General features: G+C 38.3%; 2 protein-coding genes and 1 pseudogene across 3 annotated transcripts; 1 reads left to right on the top strand and 2 right to left on the bottom strand.

Moving 5' to 3' along the window:
- Positions 1–668: 668 nt before the first annotated feature.
- On the bottom strand, positions 669–2,875 carry LOC101293749 (annotated as a pseudogene). Its single transcript, XR_184109.1, has 6 exons — positions 2,513–2,875; positions 2,247–2,416; positions 1,848–2,042; positions 1,585–1,744; positions 1,231–1,423; positions 669–1,129 (listed from the first exon to the last, which is right to left on the bottom strand). The product of XR_184109.1 is annotated as a bifunctional dihydroflavonol 4-reductase/flavanone 4-reductase-like (transcript).
- A 2,229-nt stretch (positions 2,876–5,104) lies between these two features.
- On the bottom strand, positions 5,105–7,340 carry LOC101293459 (bifunctional dihydroflavonol 4-reductase/flavanone 4-reductase-like). Its single transcript, XM_004291810.1, has 6 exons — positions 7,155–7,340; positions 6,890–7,059; positions 6,181–6,375; positions 5,912–6,071; positions 5,636–5,828; positions 5,105–5,556 (listed from the first exon to the last, which is right to left on the bottom strand). The coding sequence occupies exons 1-6, from the start codon at positions 7,270–7,272 to the stop codon at positions 5,343–5,345; spliced, it is 1,050 nt and encodes a 349-aa protein (XP_004291858.1). The 5' UTR covers positions 7,273–7,340; the 3' UTR covers positions 5,105–5,342.
- Positions 7,341–9,608: 2,268 nt separating this feature from the next.
- On the top strand, positions 9,609–11,847 carry LOC101293164 (mannan endo-1,4-beta-mannosidase 7-like). Its single transcript, XM_004291809.1, has 5 exons — positions 9,609–10,033; positions 10,132–10,329; positions 10,513–10,635; positions 10,896–11,092; positions 11,222–11,847. The coding sequence occupies exons 1-5, from the start codon at positions 9,707–9,709 to the stop codon at positions 11,676–11,678; spliced, it is 1,302 nt and encodes a 433-aa protein (XP_004291857.1). The 5' UTR covers positions 9,609–9,706; the 3' UTR covers positions 11,679–11,847.
- Positions 11,848–11,887: the final 40 nt, after the last annotated feature.

Below are 11,887 nucleotides of genomic sequence, written 5' to 3'. Positions count from 1 at the left end.
TGAAACGGGCCCTGGTGAAATTACTTATCCACCCTCCAGCAATGCCATGTAAACCTAAATTAGGGGAGAGTCAAATTAGAATGCATTTTTAGCCGTTTGAGACTATGAGGTAGTGTATCAATTCAACTGGCAGCTTCAACATGACGGTAGCTAATGCTTCCGCAATAAAGTTTGTTTCTTCTTATACATGAATAAAGCTGATTGAAGTAAAATGGCTAGCTAAAACTTGAAAATCATGAGCCAGAGTAAAAGGCTTCCAACAGATCTTCATTTTGTTGTTGTTTGTTTTTTTTTTTTTTTTTTATAAGAAAATTAAAGATTAGATAGAGGTGTCTCTAATGCACGCAAGGTTCACAGAATCAAATGACAAAACAATAACAACTTCCGGTGGAACACACTCCTCCCGAAAGCGAACATTGTCAAGTCTGTAACCGAGATTTGCAACAACATTAGTTACAAAGTTGGCCTCTCTAAAGATATGCTTGAAACGTACTGATGAAATTAAAGGAATTTCTTTGGCTTATGATGTCTTGTACTCTCTAATAAGGACAAAGTAATGACTTTTCCATGAATGTATTTTCCACCCTATATATGGTTTTGATTCAAAAACTATAATTTTCCTAAAATTACTTTAACATTATACGAACCATACAAAAAAGTTGTTCAACTGCTCTTGACTCTTGAGCATAAAGTAATAGTTGCATCATCAAACGGTAATATTTATTCTTAAGCACAAATTACATCATCAAACGAAGGAGCTTTGAATGGAGTAAGCACACTCGATCGTCAAATGATTCAAATCAAACAACAACTTATTTGAAATTCTCAACAATAGAGACATGAAGGTTACTGAGAATGATCCTTCTCAGAAATAGAAATAAAAATGTAACTGAGAATATATGATAACTTCGATTGGATCGGAGCCATTGGCATGAACCACTCGCTAACCAGCCCTGCGCTTTTCAGTTATTATTCTTCCTGGGGAAGTGGAAGCAGACCCTTTGCTCTGCAAGCATCAACAGCCCCTGTAAACATGTCCTCCAAGCTGTGTTTGAACTCAAACCCCATCTCTTTCAGCTTCTTTGAAGAAAAATGGATATTTGTCAAGTTCTCCTCAATGCCCTTGAACCTGTGTGCACATATACAAAGATTAATATATACAACTAATTAACCAGCTTAATTAAGATTATGGAGTCGATTATACAGGGTGCATTAGCGTCGGTTCATTACTTCTTAGGAACATTATACTTGGGGTATCTTTCATTCAGCAATTTCGCAATGTCGTGAATCGTGGCATCATGTGATGAACAGATGTAGCGGCCCTCGGCTTTCGGATGCTCGTAGAGGAATATATGAGATTGGCAGAGATCATCTAGGTGAACGTATTGACATTGCTTTATAATCCCATAATGAGCTTCATTTCCTGTAGTAGTTCATAATTAAATGGATCAAGTCAGAAGGTTTGAGTCGTTAGATTAGATATTGTTTGCGGTGTGCATTGATAATGAGTTAATATCTCGACCAGTACTTCAAACCATCGATCAATCACAGAACACCTCCAAAGCTAGTAGGAACATTAATTACCAGTGAGTGGTGAAAGTCCAGATATGAGGCTTGGTGGCATAGATGGCGCGAGAAAAGGACCGATTACAAGAGTTGGGATAATCGTAATGAAATCAATGTTGTTTTCTTTGGCAAACTTCCATGCTGCTTGCTCGGCTAGAGTTTTGGATACAAAATACATCTGAAACAAAACAACAAAACTCAGAAAACTAGGGTTCGCGAACAGAATAAGAAACCTTCGTACTTATAGATCGGCACCCAACATTAGTCTTGTGATCACATACCCAACCAGTCATCTTTACTTTCCGGCAAAACACAACATCGCTCCAGTTGTTTTCGCTGTAGACCTCCTTTCGATGCTCTTCAATGGCGACAGCTCCGGCCGAAGATGTAAACACCACCCTCCGAACTGTCTTTGCTTTGAGACATGCTTTCATGATGTCTAACATCCCATTTATTGTTGGCTTTATCACTTCGTTCTGCCAATTAAGTGCCAACCAAATTAATCAACACTTCACATTTCACTACAAGTATATAAGTACCTAGTTCGATCTCTGTATAAGATACTTGTAAATGAAGTATTCTATATAGTTAAATCTAAAGAAAATCTAGTCGATCTGGTTCTATTTATCTGCTACTTAATGATTACTGGCTTTCAATCCCTCCCATTAGCTGCTATATACCTCAGGGTCCTCGGACTCGAAATCCATAGGCGTGGCGACATGAAACACTCCGGTGCATCCCTTAATGGCCTCATCAAAGCTTCCCTCGATGTCCAGGTCCGCCTTCCACAGCGTCAGTAGCGTGGCCGCCTGTGGTAACTCCAGCAGATGTCTCACCTTCTTCAAATTAGCTGCATGTTACAGTCACAAACATTATCTGGTTAACATGATATGATATCCGTCAAATTAAGCATGCAAGGTTAGTTAATTGAATCGACGGATCGGACCAGGGTCTCGCACGGTGGCTCGGACGGTGTAGCCGCGCTCGAGGAGTCTCATGACGAGCCATGAACCGACGAAACCGGAGGCGCCCGTCACACAAACGGATCCGGATTCTGCTCCCAACCCCATGCCTAGCTAGTTAGTGCCGTGGAGTATTGGATACTGTCCGGGATGGCGGCATATATATAGATATATATCATCATCGATCTGGTCTAGCTTGTTCATGGCTGTTTGCACATGTATGAGTGGTAGCTGCACCTGACTCCTGGTTTTCAACATGCGTGGTGCGGTGGTGGTTGTTATCCGCTATCGGCGCTCCTAAGCCTCCTATTTTCAATCCTTCCCTTCCGTGAGTTCCATCTTATATATGCTTCTTTTTCATTGCTGAATTATTTTAATTAGGTAGCTAGCTAGCCTTGACTCAAATTCCTAAGTAAGATCTCATTGGTACGTACATCCTTGTCAAACAATTAATAGGTACGCACTTCGATCACGACGTCTATCCAATCCTGCATTAGGAATTGGAAAATTATCCTATAATCCTGCATTAATTAGGAATTGGAAAATTCTCCTATAATGCATTAATTAGGAATTGGAAAATTCTCCTATACAGTGTATGTGCTATGTGGAATGTTGAAATTAAGAGGATCTAGAACATATCATCGTTTTACTTGCATGTAGCATAAAATAATCACAAGATAGAATCATGTTACATGAATCCATCTTAAAATAATAATAATAATAATAACGAACTAAATCTAATAAATCAAGTGACTTTTGGGAGCATTGCTATCAAATCTCAGTACAAAGTTACGAGGTGGGCAATGTCGGGCCCTGATCTATTATTCGATAGTTTCTTATTCTGTTCACAAACCCTAATTTTGGATTTGATTTTGGTTTGTTGAGATGTAATTTGCATCCAAAATTCCAGCCGAGCAAAGCAGCATGCATGGAAGTTTGCCAGAGGAAACAACAATAATTACATTACCATTATATATACCAAATCTTGTAATTAATCAGTTCATTTCTCGCATCATCTATGTGCCATCAAGCTAGCCTCGCTCGTAATTGGACTTTCAGTCTTTCACCACTCACTCCACTGATGATGATACCAGGGTTGATGACATAGAGGTGAAAGTTCAGTTAAGGAAATCGACCGATTACAAGAGTTGGTATATACGATGATACTGTAATCAATTAGGGTTCGTGTATATACCGCCTTAGGATGCGCTCTTCAACAGCAGACAGTTCCGGCCGAAGATGTATAAACACCACTCGATCTCCGAACAGTACTCTTTGATAGCTTTGTGACATGCTTTATGATTTCTATTACATACCAATTTATTGTTGGCTTTATCGATCACTTCGATCATTCTGCCAATAAAATGCAAACCATATTAAGACATGTTCATTATTGTTATAACCCCTAGCTAATAGTTCTCCGTCCAAAAGTATATGCAATAATTGAAGTATCATATACTGTATTAATATATTAATATATAGGGAGTCATTATAGTACGTGAGACCCTTAAGTTAAAGACTAGTTGAAGACTTTTTAGTTTATGGTTTAAAAGACATATTTTTCTATCACATCTTGACATCTCATCCGTTCAGTTATTAGGTCTATATATGTAGATCAACCCTACAAATTTTCAGCCAAATCGGTGATCGTTAAGGTAACAAAATAGATCAAATTAATAGATCAACCAAATATGTCAAACATGAACCGTTCAAGTTCATAATTGGTAAATCACACTTATGAATGTCTTAACGATTTTCAATATGACTGAAAATTTGTAGAAATAATCTACTCATAAATACCTATAAACTGAACGGTCAAGATGTGGATATAAGATTGAAAAGTGAATAAGCTGAAAAGTCTTTAACTAGTCCCCAACTTAAAGGTCCTTATTAGAAAGGCTTCATTATTATATAATAGTTGTCTTCATCAAAGAAGAGTCCACATAAGAGTCTTCCAAGTATATATATTTGTCTGCTAATTAATCATTTGCTTATTTCAATTCCTTTGTTGGGGGCAAAAAAAATAAAAAATTCCAAACACCTATTGATTAATTGTAGTTAAAATAAATACTTTTTTACTTTAATATGTGGCTATAGTTTTGTCAGAACTCATAGGTTCTCTAACTTCAAGTTAAGAAGATAAAATCATCGGGCTACAAAGGCTGGGATATTTTTTTCAGGTACAAAACAGTGGAGTTTCACCACTTTTTTTTCCAGCTGGTGGGAGAGAATGGTATGTTCTTGTGGGAACACAAATGTATTATGCATTATGTGAGCACTTGTTGATATTCTATCGGGGGCACCAGCCCCCACTCATCCTCAGCTGGCTTCGCCATTGCTATTAGGTACATCATATAGCCTCAGTATATGCATACCTCAGGATCCAGCAGACCGGAAAGGTCATCCATCATATGATTTAAGGCAATTTCTATCATTTGGAAATTATTTACTTATTATCATAGTGAAATTGGAGCGCAATTGTGATACTGATTATACGTATCAGTCTCTTGGAAATTAACTAGTACGTATCCAGGCCAGCACTATGCAATTACACAACGATTAAACAAGTTTTGGATAATGATGAATGAGACGTCCTACTATTTCATTATATGGATAGTGAGTCGCATATGCTCTACTATTTATACGTATGTGACCTCAAATTACATGGAGAAAAAAAATTACATTTCTCATTAGGCACACCAATAAAATCAAACAGCAATTTATTTGAAGCTCTCAACATACAGAAGATAGATTAATGAGGCCATAGATTAATGAGGCCAAGATACAAAATGTAACCAACACTGGCAATTTTAGTTAGCCAGTGACTTCGACATGGACGACACTGCTATCGCCATTCTCCTGCTTCTCAACTCTTTCAGTAGGAGGTGGAAGCAAACCCTTTGCTTTACAAGCATCGACTGCCCCTACAAACATGTCCTCCAAGCTGTACTTGAACTCAAACCCTGTTTCCAACAATTTCTTTGAAGAAAAATGGACCTTTGTCAAGTTATCTTCAATGCCCTTGAACCTGAACAGAACCAATTTGTCAATTCATTGCTCATTAACAGCAATATAACCAGGGTTATCAAGAGGGCGGAATTACTTACTTTGTAGGAACATTGTATTCCGGATACTTTTCTCTTAGCAATTTTCCAATTTCATGAATCGTAGCATCGTGCGATGAACAAATGTAGCGACCCTCTGCTTTCGGATGCTCGTACAAGTATATATGAGACTGGCAGAGGTCGTCTAGATGCACAAACTGGCCTTGCTTTATGATCGAATAATGACCTTCATTTCCTGTTACAAGTAATATTAGCAGATGTAAGTAACTGATCGCTAATTTGCAAGTGATTAACAACAATGTGAAGTAGTAGTGGTACCAAATAGAGGCGAAAGTCCGGTAATGAGACTCGGCGGCATAGCCGGCATGAGAAATGGACCGATGACCAGAGTTGGTATAATGGTAATGAAATCAATGTTGTTTTCTTTTGCAAACTTCCATGCCTCTTGCTCAGCCAGAGTTTTTGATACAAAATACATCTGAAACAGAACAATAACGTGCAGAATTAGAGTTTTGCAACAAATATTAAGAAGTTGTGTGTCTAATACATTGATCCACATTCATGTTCTTTGTCAGTATAGTACTTACCCAACCAGTCATCTTTACTCTCCGGCAAAATTCGACATCGCTCCAGTTGCTTTCGTTGTAGACCGGCTTTTGGGTCTCTTCAACATTTACAGATCCAGCAGAAGCTGTAAACACCAACCTTCTCACAGTCTTTGCTTTCAGACATGCTTTCATGATGTCTAACACCCCGTTTATTGTTGGCTTTATCACTTCATTCTGCCAAACCAAACAAATTATCAAGAACACTACAACTTCTAATTCTTAACTAGTATTGCAGTATCGAAAAGACAAAACACTTGCAAATGATTGTGGGTGGTGATAATTTAGAGAGAAAAAATTAAGAACCGTTATATCACATAGTAATAGTGGTAGCCTTTTGTTGTTAGTATAATAGAACTTTTATATAAAACAGAACTATGGAATGCCCATTATTGGTTTTTTTTTTTTTAAATGTATAATGGTAGTCTGTCAAAGCTACCAAACCTAATCATCTTCTGTCTTTTACCAAAAAAAATCATCTTCTGTCTCATTGTAAGTTGACTTTTTTTGATCGACTGCTAAGTTTTTGACGATCTAACAAACAAGATATTCCGGCGACTAATTATAGCTCCACCAGTCCCACCACCACCGTGACCACCGTCGACGTTTGTTTGTTTTGATCACAATTACTCTAGAAATGATTGGCACAATAAATACCAGGTAAAAGTTGCTTGGTTATGTGTATAAGTACCTCAGGGTCCTTGGACTCAAAATCCATAGGTGTGGCGACATGGAACACACCGGTGCATCCCTTAATGGCTTCGTCGAAGCTGCCCTCGTCCGCCAGGTCCGCCTTCCACAGCGTCAAGTGAGTCGCCGCCTTCGGCAAGTCTAGCAGATGCTTCACCTTCTTCGCATTAGCTGTTACACAACAATTTACTCAATCAAAAAAACACGAAACCAAATAAACCTGCTTGAAATGATGAATAAACATAAGCTAGCTATGTTGCACGTACTAGGGTCTCGCACGGTGGCTCGGACAGTGTAGCCACGCTCTAGGAGTCTCATGACCAGCCATGATCCGACGAAACCGGAGGCTCCGGTGACACAAACGGATTCGGACTCCGATCCCATGTTTCTTGACAGAAATGATAGTAAGAGCTAGACAAGGAAGTTCGATGAGGAGAATGTCTGATACGATCTTCTCAGGACGTTCCCAAAAATAGATATATAGTAGAACCCAGCTAACCAGCTCGTGCTTTGGGTTTAGGCTCAGCTTCCGGGTCGATCACGTGGTCTCCTAACTATTAGATGCACGTGCTTGGTGGTTGATAGCCTCACCACACTTGGTGGTTAATGGCCACACCACACTCCCCCGTCCTACTTGGAGAAACCTTTGTGACAATCACTAGCTAGCTTTGTGGTGACCTTGACTGGGCGAGTGATGAAGGCACCGGCATGCTAGCATGTTCACTTGTCCCGAGATACAAGTTAATGTGTTTATATGTGTAGAGTCAGCTTTTTACAGTAAGAGTCGGTGGGTATAAAACCGATAATATCTCAGATGTGTGGACTGCTTGTTACAAACTATATATATACTACTTCAAAACATAAGTGAACATGTTTCCTAACATACATTGAATCATTCGCTTGTATAGCAATGACAATTTTGTAACGTGAAAATCGATTTATGGGCTTAACTAAGTAGTTGAGTTTCATAAAACAATAGGCTTACAAATTCGTGTCAAACGACAACCTAGTTTTTTGTGAAGTCTCTTGTTTTCCTTTTCTTTTCGCGAATTTGGTATTTCTTTACAATATTGTTCCATTACCTAATCCCATGTATCACCACCTACCACTGAAACCAAAGTCATCTCAACAACCAGCTTTAGGGGATGGGCATGTCAACCAAACAAATAATGAGAAAGAATGACAATTACATTACTCGAAACTCTTTCCCAAAATGAAAAGTTATATCGCAACGTTATTCATTAGAATTGGGCTTTGGCATGACAACTACACCATGGATTCATAATCCCCACTCTAAAACTGTTCCATACGACCAAGTAGCCTCAAACAAATTTGACCCAAGCGTCTGCTAAAGAAGTTTGGGCTTAGGGCAATCCCCTAGCAAATCCAGAAGAGCATCACATCACATTCGTCGACATAATTGGATTGATGGGGAACATAATCTAGCTCCTCCAAACCCAAAATCGAAAATGGGTCCTCAAATACCTCAGTCGGCAACTTCTGGAGTTTTCATGCACAATATCTACGAACTCAGACATAAATAAGAAACCGACCTATCACCTATGTATATATATCATCTTCTCCTTCGTACGTCCATGTTTCCCTTTTTAGATTCTGGATCCCTCAATTCAGCTATTCTATTTATATACAAGGTCAGAATGGTGCCTCCTGGATTTGGTTCACATGCATTGTTTACATAGTTCTGTGAAGACTGAAGAGTGGGGGCACTCTGCTTCCTAGCTAGATCGGATGAATCTCATTTTCCATATTACGTGTTTGTGTTTGCTAACGTAATCGAAGAGGCTTTGTAATCTCATTTTTATTCTAAAGAGAACTCACAAATTCATAATAAGGTAAGAAAAGTAATAGAGTAACTTGAAACTTACCATTCCATATATGTTTCTTTATTCTTTGCTTTGCAAATTGCATTTGATTATCCTATTGGTAATCATGTGTTTCAACTTGGAATCTAGGGTTTGTCTCCGTTGATCCAAACTCAGATACCAAATCAAGCAAAAGTATAATATAAAACAAGGCAATCTAATACCAAAACCTTGGACAGAAGGAAGCTTCATCGTCCTCGCCTGTAGCTGATAGCTCACTCTTTCGTACGTGTGGCATTCAATTCAGGGTTTCAACGAGGTTTCTCCACGTGGCAACACCAGTGGACACGTAGGGAGTGTAGAGACGGTGGTTGCAGTTTTTAAAAAAAAAGACGAAACGACGCCGTGATGTCCGGTGAATGATTTATATCCTCCTATCAATGCGCTTTTACTTTCGGCAGTAGCATCACCTTTACTAGTCCATTGGTCCATTTTTACCCATCAAGTAATTAGGTCACCAAATTCAATGTCCAAATCTCAAATGTCTCATCATACGAACACAAGCACATGTATGATCATGTCAAGAGTTGCTTTCTCATATTGTTGATGTTTGTGATGTATTCCTTAGGTGATAATGTAGGTTATACCGATTAAGAGACATTATTATCTCTTCAGACGTGAATAATTGAATCAAAAATATTGTATTTTAATTACTCAGTTCAGTTACATTTTGATGCGTAATATAGTCTTTAATCATTCATAAGTTGAGATCATTATACCATAAAAATCATATTTAAAAACCATGATAGCCAACCTCGTAAATGCAGAAGAAGATTGAAAACTACAGACAAAAAAAAAAAACAGCCACGTACGTACTGCCCCGTATATAATCCTTCAGCTCTACACAGTTCAAACTACATGTTACAGTTACACCTCCTTCCAAACCATATTTATTAGACACACAAGTGCAACAGAGAAAGAGCAAACAAACAGAAATGAAGAGTTGTGGTCTGCTTTTCTTTGCTCTTCTGCTTCTTCAATATCATGGAGTTCTTGTCCAACAAGTAGAAGCAGAAGATGATTTTGTGAAAACCAAAGGAGTCCAGTTTATGCTCAATGGAACCCCCTATTATGCAAATGGGTTCAATGCTTACTGGTTAATGTACATGGCCTCTGATCCCTCTCAGAGAAACCTTGTTTCCTCTGCCTTTCAACAAGCTTCCAAAAATGGCCTCACGATTGCAAGAACTTGGGCTTTCAACGATGGTGATTACAGAGCCCTACAGTACTCTCCTGGCTCCTACAACGAGCAAAGTTTCCAGGTTAAATTCGTTACCAAATCTTGTATGGTTTGTTGTATAAATCAAAGTCCATGATTATTAAGTTTACTGATAAAAAGATTGTGTCTTGATATTCAAAGGGGTTGGATTTTGTGGTATCTGAGGCAAGGAAGTATGGGATAAAGTTGGTGCTGAGTTTGGTGAATAGCTATGAGAACTTCGGAGGCAGGAAACAGTATGTGGAATGGGCAAGAAGCCAAGGACACCAGTCTATAAATTCTGAGGATGATTTTTTTACCAACTCTGTTGTGAAAGGCTACTACAAAAATCATATCAAGGTAAATCTCCTACTGATCTGATGAAAGATTAGTTAAGAGGTTCCATTTGTGTGGTTTTTGGTTTTCCTTTTATTGATCTGTTAGGTCTCATTTCAGTTACATATGCAAGTTGAATTTGGTGACAAGATCAGTTTTGTTCAAGAATACTGATATAAGTTTTCTGATGTTGATGATGCGTGCTAGACTGTACTCACGAGAAGGAATAGTCTCACTGGTGTTGCTTACAAAGATGAACCAACTATAATGGCTTGGGAGCTGATGAATGAACCAAGATGCACTTCTGATCCGTCAGGAAGAACCATTCAGGTCTCATCACAAATTAACCATCTGTTTATTTTTCCTTCTAAACTCTTTTATCTTTGTTAATAACCGACATGATAGACATGAAGCATGTTCTAAATTTGTGTTTTTGTGACACTGACATTAGGAAGAACCATTCAGTTCTCATCACAAATTAACCATCTGTTTATTTTTATTTTCCTTCTAAACCTTTTTATGTTTGTTAATAATAGACATGATAGACATGAAGCATGTTCAAAAATTTTGTGTTTTTGTGACACTGACAGGCTTGGATTACAGAGATGGCATCTTACTTGAAATCTATTGATGGAAATCACTTGCTTGAAGCTGGACTTGAAGGCTTTTATGGAGAATCAAAGCAGCAAACTAATCCAAAAGACTTTCAAGTTGGAACAGATTTTATTGCAAACAATCAGATTCCTGGGATTGATTTTGCAACTGTTCACTCATACCCTGACCAATGGTGAAAATTCACAAAATTACAGTTGTCTAAAATTTACAGTTTTATTCACAAAATTACAGTTGTCTAAAATTTACAGTTTTATAAAGATGACAAGTTTCTGAATTGGGTTATTTTATTGATGATGTGCAGGTTAACGGGGTCAAATTATGAAGATCAAGTCTCTTTCTTGAGCAGTTGGGTCAATGATCACATCCAAGATGCACAGAACATTCTTCATAAGCCAGTTCTCTTTGCTGAGTTTGGAAGGTCTTTGAAAGAGTCAGGCTATACCACCAGCCAACGTGACCAGATTTTCAACACTCTGTACTCGGCCATATACTCCTCAGCTAGGGGTGGAGGGGCAGCTGTTGGCGGCTTGTTCTGGCAACTTCTTGCTGAAGGAATGGACTCTTTTCAAGACGGGTATGGAGTAGTGTTGAGTGAGAGTTCCTCTACAGTTGGTATAATTGCCGAAGAGTCTCAGAGGCTTATCAAGATTCGGAAGATGTATGCCAGGCTGAGAAACATTGAGAAGTGGAAGAGAGCAAGGGATATCAGAAGGGCTCAATGGTGGTCTGGGAACAAGGTGAAAGATACAGGAAATTGAAACGAATAGAATAAAAGTAACAGGACTCTGTAGTTGAAACTTACTATTCCCACTTTGAGATGAGTTTTGTTCATCCAAAGGACGAAGTTGATAGTTGTTTTATGATTTGATAAGTAACAGTCCCATGAACTTTATTATATATAAAAGATAGCACTTTAATTTTTGCCAAGCTACTATCTGTTTTACATACATGAGAGGAATTAGTAATT

Source organism: Fragaria vesca, linkage group LG2 (assembly GCF_000184155.1).
Source record: "Fragaria vesca subsp. vesca linkage group LG2, FraVesHawaii_1.0, whole genome shotgun sequence".
Taxonomy (NCBI): Eukaryota; Viridiplantae; Streptophyta; class Magnoliopsida; order Rosales; family Rosaceae; genus Fragaria; species Fragaria vesca.
This window is presented reverse-complemented; position numbering and strand designations above follow the sequence as displayed.